This window comes from Eutrigla gurnardus (genome assembly GCF_963514095.1).
Source record: "Eutrigla gurnardus genome assembly, chromosome: 1".
NCBI lineage: Eukaryota > Metazoa > Chordata > Actinopteri > Perciformes > Triglidae > Eutrigla > Eutrigla gurnardus.
Window position 1 is genome coordinate 33,050,982 of NC_139915.1, and position 11,321 is coordinate 33,062,302.

The 11,321-nt window shown below is 44.1% G+C and overlaps 1 protein-coding gene across 1 annotated transcript; it reads right to left on the bottom strand.

Moving 5' to 3' along the window:
- Positions 1-234: 234 nt before the first annotated feature.
- drd4b (dopamine receptor D4b) lies at positions 235-10,833 on the bottom strand. The gene is made up of 4 exons (XM_084006269.1): positions 10,446-10,833; positions 8,695-8,807; positions 6,213-6,808; positions 235-749 (listed from the first exon to the last, which is right to left on the bottom strand). The coding sequence occupies exons 1-4, from the start codon at positions 10,692-10,694 to the stop codon at positions 547-549; spliced, it is 1,161 nt and encodes a 386-aa protein (XP_083862395.1). The 5' UTR covers positions 10,695-10,833; the 3' UTR covers positions 235-546.
- Positions 10,834-11,321: the final 488 nt, after the last annotated feature.

Here is an 11,321-nt window from a genome sequence, read left to right on the forward strand (position 1 = left end):
AGTCTTTGTGCTAAGCTAAGCTGAGCTAACCAGCTGCCGACTGCTGCATCATCATTAGAGATTGTTGATCATCTCGTTAAACTCGAAAGCAAAACATGAAATTATTCCTTTAGGTGCATGAAAGGTGAGAATCAGAATGAAGTGTCTTTCAGCTCTTTGACGTTCTGGTCTGCTGAAGCTTTTCTGATCTCAAGGGGGACGTTTCCACCCTGAGTTGATCCTCTCAGGCGGGTTCACCGGAGCCGGCCGACCGTGATTCCGACCGAGGCAAAGGAAGTCAGGAAGGTCTGTACAGACCTGAAAACGGTTTCCTCTCCAACATCGTCGTCTAGTTCGGTCAGTAATCCCCGAGGATCCAGAACGTGCATCGCCAAAATGATAAAATGGGATTTATATCACCAGTGTTAAAGCGTATTTCCTGTATCAGCCGTCCACATCCAAAGATGAGTCAACTGGAAACCAGTCCAGGGGTCGTGACCTCCCCCTCCCAGGTCGTGACCTCCCCCCGGGTCGCTCCCCTCAGCGGCCGCGGAGGGAAGCCTGGCATCACCAGCAGCTGCGGAAGCATTTCTTGAAGAACTTCTTGAACTCGGTGTTGAAGATGGTGTAGATGATGGGGTTGAGGGCGCTGTTGACGTAGCCCAGCCAGGTGACGGTGCTCACCAGGCTGGGGGGGACGACGCACGTCAGGCACACGGCTCGGGTGGTGTGCACCACGAAGAACGGCGTCCAGCAGAACAGGAAGCAGCCTGCGTGGGAGAAAAAACAACATGGAGGATTCGTTCCTTCCCAGGAAGCGGCGGGTTCACACCTGCACGCCGCTCCCGTCGCGTCACGCCTGCGTTTCGGCCTCGGAGCAGAAATATTGTGACACCGCGTTTCACGATGTGTCAGAAAAATGTGACAAGGCACGTCTGGGGGTTGTTCCTCTCTCGTCTTTGTACCAATCATTCTATTTTTTTTTGTCCTGGCAGGCGGTAAAATCACACAATGTGACTGTCAGAGGGCGCAAAGCAATTAAAATGTTGGCACGGCAATTTCCCTGTCAAAGTCAATCAATTGGAAAATGGCAACTCCGACATGAACGGTTTTTATTTATTTATTTAGCCTTTTTTCATTTGAGTTGCTGCAGATGGAAGATCGATCCTTTTACTCCAACAAAAATACTCCACTACAACTAAAATACATACATTCAAAATATATTATGTAAGTATTATCAGGGAAATGTACTTTAAAAGGTGTTTCACTGTTATACATTGTGTATAATTATCATTTTTCTGCTGCAGTTTATCGGGGTGGAACTATTTTATACGCTGTTGGGTTGATTCACGTACAAAAACACGATACAATTAAAAAAAACACGCTGTAGTATCATGTTTTATAAGTTCATCATGTGTTTTCTACATAAAATATAGTCAGACAAATGTAATTGAGTACAATATTTACCTTTAATTACGTAGTGGGGTATGACGCAGCAGAAAATGTACCTCAAGTACCTCAAAATTGTTCAGTACGTGTAAATGTACATCCCACCACTGCACGTAGAAGAGGATCGGCTTGTATAACAACAACAAAAAGCTGTTTTCCTCCCATTTATTTAATTGATTTAATAGAATTAATTTTCTTAATCTATAATATTAAAATTATAGTAGTAATAATATATTTCTAAACTAACTAAAATAAAAAGTATTTGTCTCTGAAATGTGGTAGATTTTGGTGTCCAGCTGTCCACAGATCTACTCCATAAATAAGTGAAGATTCAGGTTTCTGCCTGTTAACGCGTGTTTTATGAACTTTCAAGCTTCGCGTTTTTTATGTCACGAGATAAAAGAAATCTCACTTTCCTTTTGAAGTCTAAGGCACGGAGATGATTTTACACTCATCTGTGGGAAGAAAGCGGCGGATTCACATTTGACCTCGGATGAACAGACTCCAGATCTGCTGCAACGACACAGCTGGAGGTCGTAGCGTCAAAGAAATATGAATAAATCTACATTAACTGGAGAACGGACGGGATCAGAAAGGTGGAAGCTGGAAGTAAACTGAATCTTGCAAAAACATTTAGGAGCAAAAAAACTAAAGAGTGCAGATACGAACTGAAATGTTCATGTTTCTAAGATTACAGGTATTTTAAAGCACATTTCTGTTTTTCATTAACATTAACAACATTACACATAAAATAGGATTCACAGAGAATAAGAAAATACTTAAATTACATGAAATTAGGGGGGAAGCCTGCACTCTATAGCACATCTTTTTTGTGCTTTTTTAAAATAAGATTCACAGAAATTAAGAAATTACTTAAATTAATTAAATTACATTAAATAAAGAAAAAAAAGCATGCACCCTAAAGCACTTATTTGTGAATTGTTTTATAATTTTAACATTAAAATTACACATAAAATAGGATTCACAGAGAATAAGAAAATACTTTAAAGCACGTTTTTTTTTTTCATTTTTTAAAATATTTTTAACATTAACATTACACATAAAATAGGATTCACAGACGATTGAAAATACTTAAATTAAATTCAATTAAGAAAAAAAAGCATGCACCCTAAAGAATATCTTGTTTTTCTTGTCTTTTTAAAAAAAAAATGTAACATTAACATTTAAAAATAAAATAGGATTCACAGACGATAGAAAATACTTATTAAATTAAATGTAAAAAATGATTTAATAAACCATGGGAGCTGAATGTCAAGCTGAACATAAGAAAGTAGCTTTAATGGACGACCTCCTTCTGTACCTGCAGGCGGAACATAAACCTCCTCATTTCACTCAAACACGACTCCCTCTCTCCTCGTAACTCATCCAATCATTCATTTTTACATTTCCGCTCGACTCCCCGAAGATCGGACCTGGACGAAGACGAGGCGTCTCGTCGTGACAACCTGACTCTCCAACGATTCACAACGAGTTCATTCCAGACCAAACAGAATGGGAACCTTTACAGCTCATTTTGGATTTGTCTTTTCTCCATCACAAAAAAATCATGCATTTTAAAAATATTTCTCCAGATAGATGCAGAAACAGAAAACATTCAAGGGTCATTCTGTTGCTGGATTTACGTGGGCAAGGAAACATGATTTATATAATCCCCCTCACACTAAACCCACAGATCCGTCTCTGCCTGAACCAGCAGGTGAGATCCAAGTTCACTTTTTAATAAGCTCGCTCTATGAATAACCGTGTCACCGGATCCAAGCAGGCCGCTGGTCTCAGGTGTTTGTGAGCGATTTATGAGCTTTGTGTTGAGAGCTTGAGAGGTAAGATGTATGTCCCTCTCTCTCTCTCTCTCTCTCTCTCTCTCTTTCCGGGACATTTAAGGACTTTTTTCCATAATGTGCCACAGCTGTACTGTCAGCAGGACGTAATGCATCGCTTGTTATTCATAGGATGCGTTCAGGTCCGCTCGTTTTGTCCCGGTGTGTTCAGGTGGGTGTTTTTGTGCCAAACAGTAATAAACAGCTTGCTATTTATCTGACGGTTGGTTTTCAGTGTGCTGTGTGATACGTCGTGTTTTTATCATCAGGTTACGTCGTTATAACACTTAATTCGTCCAGCGGAGAGCGTTGACGCGTTCCTTTAGAATATGCTAACTATTGCATTCATTTCATCTAGTTTATCATCCAATTTATTGTATTTACAGACCACATCCATAGTGTGCTATTAATATTGACAACTTTGGCTAAATCATGAAAGGTTGAGTAGGTCATTTGGAAAAAAACTACAGAGATTTTGACTTTGAACACATCGCAGAACCGAAAAAGCCCCGCCCCCTTCGTTCAGACCTCTGTTCAAACGCTAAAGGAGTGCTCGAGATCAGGAAGTAAGTACTGACAGACAGGCAGGCCGTCCAATCATTTTCTCTGTTCTGCCTGTTTTGATTGGACGAGGGTTTTTACAGTCCTGCCACGGCCAGATGACATTTTTGTTATTTTCTTTATGTCAGAGCATTTAATGAATTCATTGCTATCGGTATGTTATGAGGATTTCAAGTAATATTACAGAAAGTGTTGCTGAATAGAATCACCTACTCAACCTTTAACGTGTTTTTTTACGTGTTTTTTTAACGTGTTTTTTTAACGTGTTTTTTTAACGTGTTTTTTTAACGTGTTTTGGCCTCTGTAGGTCTTCATTAGCAAAGAAACAGCCTGGCTGATTCAATGAATCCACTGAGATGAATTTTGTGAGTTGCTGGCTGAATAAACTGTAAATGAAAACCGTTTCAGCTTCACTGTGCAGAGCGATGTTTGTTTTCACATTCACCTCAAGAGGAGGGAGGTTTCCTCTGAGCTCAGTAACGTCTGGCATGTTGGAGGTCTTCACTGATAGTCTGACTACTCCACATGTGAAGCAGTTGAACAGTAAAAACCGAGTGATCTCTGGCGGGTCATAGGTCAAAGCGGTGAACCAATCAGAACGTGCCGGTGTGAAGGAGAGGTGGTGTAACTGTAGCATCACGTGTTGCATAATAATTGGATTGAGGGCTTTAAGCTATAACGGCGCTGCTCGTTGAGAGACGGCGAGTCAGAGGTGACGCTTTTATCCCGGCACTCGGCACGAAAACACCTCCAGGACCCGAAGCCGCAACGCTGCCACTGGAAAAAAGGGCTAATTAACTGTTTGAGTCCTTTTATCTTCATAAACGTGCAGCAGGTAAAACATTTCTGAACCCTGTTTGATTAAACGGGCTCCAACACAGCTGCCGCTTTTAAACAGGAGATTACCGTACGGAACCGTTCAGCACTTAAACGCCTCACCAACTGGCAACTTTATTTAAAAAAAAACAAAAACGTGTGTAAACATGCTCGACGTCTGACTACAATCACTGATGTCAAACCGTGCTCATGAAATAACCGACTTCCCTCTCATCAGAGATGCAGAGAGAGCCAGACAAAGTGAAATTAATTAATGAATCAATTAATTAAAAATAAAATTAATTGATGTACAAACCTGTTTCCAGAAAAGTTTGGATATATTCTCCAAAATCCAATTAACACAAAAGTCTTTGTTTCACCAAATTTGCCAATTCGTCAACTTCATAGCTTCTATAATTCAAGGTCATCTTTACAGCTAAGTGTTAAAGTCATCTTAGTGGCTAACTAGCATTGGTAGCGTGGGTAAGCCCCGCCCCCTAAAGCATCCCCTGCTTTCTGGTCTGGTGGACTCTAAATGGACCATAATGTACTAAATGAACATCATGCTGGATTGAAGAAGACTTGAAACTAGAGATTGAGACCATAAACTCATGTTTACAATGTTTACTGAGATAATACATCAAGAGAGAAGTAGGACCATTTTCTCATAGACTTCTATACAACCAGAGAGGAGTCGCCCCCTGGTGGCCAGCAGAGAGAAGTAGGACCATTTTCTCATAGACTTCTATACAACCAGAGAGGAGTCGCCCCCTGGTGGCCATTAAAAGTTTAAGGTGTGGTTCTTTAAAGGTCCCCACACACCGCCCAGACGTCCAACTGCCTTATCCGACCACTCTCCGCCCACTCTGTTGCCTCTCGTCTGACCCGTTCGGCAGAAAAGTTGCGTTGTACACACCGCTTCGACGTGCTTCCGACAGCACAGCAGCGTGTACGTTCTGCGCTTGCGCGAGATGCAATAAGCCTCCTTAACAGCGGGTGGCGCTAGTCTCGTGCCAGTACTCCAAAACAGGAAAACAGGAAATGACGGAACGGAGTGCAGATAAAAACAATGCACACACGTCTTGGTTCAGTATTCGTTCGACTCGAGAAGACCTTTGTGGACTAAATACTTGGCATTTCTGGAAAGATGACTCTGGCTAGGGTGACACTCGCGTTGTGTGCTCTCGGGCTCATTATTTTACGAAGACGTCGTCTCAGTAGGGAACGAGTAATACGGAGTTTACCATCGTCACTTCCGCCCCGCCCACACACCGCCATTGGATACTCTGATTCGCTAGCACACCGCCAATCAGAGTATCCAATGGCTCAGACGTCCAACAGCCCACCTCCTCAGACTACGCATGCTCAGTCTGATCAGACAACGTCCGCGCGGCTCCGAAAGCTTCCGACGCAGCTGTACACACCAAACATATGTGTTCCCGACCTCGTCCGAGACTCTCCAAACGCTTCAGACGTCCAACGGTTGGTCCGGTGTGTTCCTGCCTTAACAGTATTCGATGTGTCGTAGCTGTTGTGTGCCTCTGATTGGAGGAGAAGCTGAACACTCACCTACGACTACAGGAAGCACCTTCATGGCCTTCCTCTCCCGGCTGTTGATCTTGGCCCTCTTCTTCCTGTGCAACTGCTGGCTCAGCGTCACCGTGGGAACCGAGTTCTCTCGGTACTGCCGCGGGTACGGGATCTCCTGCTGCATGTAGTCGTCCGCGTCGTCGAGCCGCGACTGGGCCAAGTCCCTCTCGATGATCCTGGGCAGCGGCACGGTGAGAGGCCCGGGCATGGAGCCTGCCAGCGGGGGGAGGGCGGTGGCGACGGCGGCGTGCTGCAGCTTCCTGCACGCCTCGATGCTGCTGCGCAACTTGACCTTGCGGGTCACCTCCCAGTGTCGCAGGCCGCGGAAAATGCCGAAGTAGAGCAGCACCATGATGGGGCACGGGATGAAGAAGGAGCACACGGAGGAGTACACCACGTAGTTGTTGTCCTCCAGCTTGCACTCGCTGGGGTCGCGGTCGGGCACGTTGTTGATGCCGAAGATGACGGGCGAGGCCACGGCGAGGGCCAGCAGCCAGGTGGCCGACAGCAGGACGATCTGGCGGTGGTCCACGTGCTTCCGGTTGTAGTTGAGTGGGATGGACACGGCAATGAACCTGCAGAACAAAGAAGCTAGACTGTATTTATTTATTCATTTAAATATTATTTAATTTTTTTAAGTACTGTTGTATTATTATTTAAAAAATGTTTTTGGTATTTTTTTAACTTATATTTGTTTTTTTCTGATTCATTGAATGAAAAGTGCACTATGAAAGGAAGCTAGACTGTATTCATTATTTTTTTTATATATATATTATATTTATTTTTTAGCACTTTTTTAAAATGCATTATCATTTAAAAACGTTTTTTTGTATTTTTTTTATTTAATTTAGATTTTTTCTTATTCATTGAATGACAAGTGCACTATGAAAGGAAGCTAGACTGTATTTATTTATATTTTTCAATTTGTTTTCATACCTTTTTTACATTTTTATTGATTCTTTTTTTTCCATTCTTTTTTATTTAGTTATTTTTTAATGTTAGCATTCTGGGATTCATTGAATGAAAAGTGCACAACAAAAGGAAGCTTGACTGTATTATTTTTTCAATTTTTTAAAATGTATTTGTACTTTTTTTTTTATATATATTTATTTTTTAGTACTTTTTTAAAATGTATTATTTAATTTTTTTTTTTGCAAATGTAAGCACTGATTCATTGAATGAAAAGGCACTATAAAAGGAAGCTATATTTATTTGATTTATTTTTACTTTTTATTTATTTATTTATGTATTCTTTAATGTGAGCACTCTGGGATTCATTGAATGAAAAGTGCCCTACAAATTGAATCTATGATTATTATCATGTAAAGAACATGTTAAACAGGATAAACCTCATTCTGAATGAGATAAAACGTTTCCTCTTCAGCTCGTCTTCATCATAATATTCCCATTGAAGTTGAAGTAGATGAAGTTTAAAAACAGCTCCATGAAGACGTCACCCAGCTGCTCCAGACAGACAGTCAGCTGCTTCATTCCCACTTTTTTTTGGATTGTTACAGGTTTCCCATGTGTGAAATGTAAATGATCTTCTGCAGCTCCCATCTGCTTTGTTTTAAATTAACACCCAGTTTTATTTTGGTCCTCGGCATCAGACGCTAGCACAAGCCCTAAATTAAGCGTAATTAATTGTACGCTGCGATATCCAAAAAACTGCCTGATTTTCTAGTACTTTGTGTTCTGAGTGTCTTAATTATTCTAAACCCACTGAGGCTGAAAGAAAGATGGATGGATGGATGGATGGATGCATGGATGGATGGATGGATGGATGGATGGATGGATGGATGGATGGATGGATGGATGGATGGATGGATAGATGGATGGATGGATGGATGCATGGATGGATGGATGGATGGATGGATGGATGGATGCATGGATGGATGGATGGATGATGGATGGATGGATGCATGGATGGATGGATGGATGCATGGATGGATGGATGGATGGATGGATGGATGGATGCATGGATGGATGGATGGATGCATGGAAGGATGGATGGATGGATGCATGGATGGATGGATGCATGGATGGATGGATGGATGGATGGATGGATGGATGGATGCATGGAAGGATGGATGGATGGATGCATGGATGGATGGATGCATGGATGGATGGATGGATGGATGCATGGATGGATGGATGGATGGATGGATGGATGGATGCATGGATGCATGGAAGGATGGATGGATGGATGCATGGATGGATGGATGCATGGATGGATGGATGGATGGATGGATGGATGGATGGATGGATGGATGGATGGATGGATGGATGCATGGATGGATGGATGGATGGATGGATGGATGGATAGATTAAAGGATGCTGCAGAGCTGAAAGGATAAAAATGTGAATGATCAATACAATACAATAGTCATATTCTCATAAATATGACTTGTATTGTATTGATGTCTCCATCTGAACAACACACACACACACACACGCGTACCTGTCCACGCTGATGGCACACAGGTTGAATATGGATGCGGTGCACAGCATCACATCCATGGTCATCAGGCTGTCACACACCAGCATGTTCAAGGACCAGACGCCACCCTGGAACTACACACACACACACACACACACACACACACACACACACACACACACAGAAAAACACACTGATTAGCTGGCCTAAATCCCAGAGTAAATATGTAAAATCCACCGCAGCTCAGCCGTGAAACAAACATTCCTGGAGTGGAGCGACTCTCCTCCTTCTCTCCTCTCCTTCTCCTTCTCCTCTCCTCCTTCTCTCCTCTCCTTCTTCTCTCCCTCTCCTTCTCCTCTCCTCCTCCTCTTCTTCTCTTCTCTCCTCTCCCTTTCTCCTCTCCTCTCCTTCGTCTCTCCTGACTTCTCCTCCTCTCCTCTCCCTGTTCTCTCTCCGCTTCTCTCCTCTCCTCCTTCTCTCCTCTCCCTTTCTCCTCTCCTCCTTCTCTCCTCTCCTCCTTCTCTCCTCTCCTTCTCCTCTTCTCTCCTTCTCCTCTCCCTCTCCTCTCTCCTCTTCTCTCCTCTCCTCTCCTTTTTCTCTCCTCTCCTCTCCACTCCTCTCCTTCTCCTCCGGTGAACACGGGAGGGTTTGAACTTCTTGGAGACTTTGACTTCCTCTAATCTAACGAGCCGTTGGCGTGACACTCTAGATTAAGGTAACGAGATCCCCACGGCAGCTAATTAAGAGGATTTAGGGGGGGGGGTCTGACAGGCAGGTGGTTTTTAATAACTTCATAACAGCTACATTTATTTATTTATTACAGTTTTTCATATTACACTGGAACATTATGATTCACCCCCCACGCCTCCATCGATCAGGCAGCATGACTCAGGACGGGATGGTCCGCCTCCTGGGTTTACTGGTTCTACTGGGTTTACTGGTTCTAATGGTTCTACTGGGTTTACTGGGCGGCCTTCCCAGATCAGATTAGACCAAAGCTCTGATCCCTTTCACAATTGTAACGAGGACGTCTGAAATATGTGATTCTACTGGAGGATTTATCCGTCTTTCCGTGTAAAAGTGTTTTTCTTTGTGCTGTTTGTTGTGAGTTTTGTTGTGTCTTCGTGGTGATTGTGTGTGTCTTTCAGTTCACTGCTTGTTTTTATAGTAGTTTTCTGTCGTTGTGGTTGATTTGTTGGTCTTTGGAGTCGTTTGTTTGTGTCTTTGTGGTAATGTTGTGTGTGCCGGAAGTCATTTTGTGTGTCTTTGAATCAATTCTGCGTGTCATTACAGTTGTTTTGCCTTTCTTTCTGGTATGTTTGTGTGTCCAGGAAGTCATGTTGTGTGTCTTTGTCGTGCTGTTTGTCTCTTTGCAGTGATTTTGCTTGTTTTTGTTGTAGTTTTCTGTATCTGCGGTTGTCTAGGTGGTTATATTACATCTAGGAGGTTGTTTTGTGTCTCTTTCTCACACGTTTGTAGTCGTGTTTCCTTCACTGACATCCAGAACAATAGTAAAGTGGAACATCCACACATCTTTCTGTCCATTACATGACCTGCGACCTCTGGTCACGTGGACACATGACGTTTACATCTTCTCGTTTTGAGCTACAGACACTTTTTAAACTGATTAATTAAAAAAGGCTACTTCTCCTGACCTTCTGTTGTTTTTGAAGTCTGGTATCTGACCAACGCCTCCTCATCCACACATGCACGCGCCCTGATCACCGCGACCCCCGGGTCCCCCGTGACGCGCCTGTCCTCGCGCAGCTTACCTCCGCGTAAACGAAGAGCGGCAGCACGAGCAGCGCCAGCAGCAGGTCCGCGAACGCCAGGCTGACGATGAAGTAGTTGGTGGTGGTCTTCAGCGCCTTCTCCAGGTACACGCTGAGGCACACGAGCACGTTCCCGCCGGCGACCACCACGATCAGCACGACCCCGAACACCAGCGCCGGGAAGTTGTAGCCGGCGGCCGCAGCCTCCGGCAGCGTGGCGTTGTTGGGGTCAGCGGAGACGTCCGACATGGTCGCCGGTGGTCGACGGGCTCCCCGCAGTAGTTGTCATCTATGAGCCGGATCCAGGAGCTCCCCGACCCCCGAGACCAGCGGGTGCGAGTCTGGAGAGTTCGGTGTGCGCGCTGCGTCCCCGCGGTGCGCCGCGCCTCTCCAAAGATCCAGCCCCCGTTTCCTTCTACATCACAGGACCGTGGCTTCTTCGCAGCTTTACTCCGATCACCCCCCCCCCCCCCCCCCCCCCCCCCCCTGTAGTCGTCTCCTCGGCCGACCTCCTGCAGGAACAAGTTAGCGGTGTGGACGAATCAGAAGGCAACAGCTTAAATCCGTGCGCGTAAATCTGCTTACCGAAGCTCTGCTGCTGGAAATGTGAGCAGCGGCAGCAGCGAGAGTCTGTCGGCTGCCAAGTCGATCAGATGACGGGAGGAATACTTCAGGAGCGAAGGATTGTTCAATAAGTCAGGGGTTAAACTGGCTGAATATGGTTCAACTTCCGCTTCTAGTTCCCATATTTAAATGAACACGAGCTGCCTCCTTCTAATACTACATCAGTTATCACTTAGAAGTACTCAGAAGTACACATTACCACAGAAATACACACGCTCTGCATTCAAACATTTACTGAAGTAAAAGTAGTTG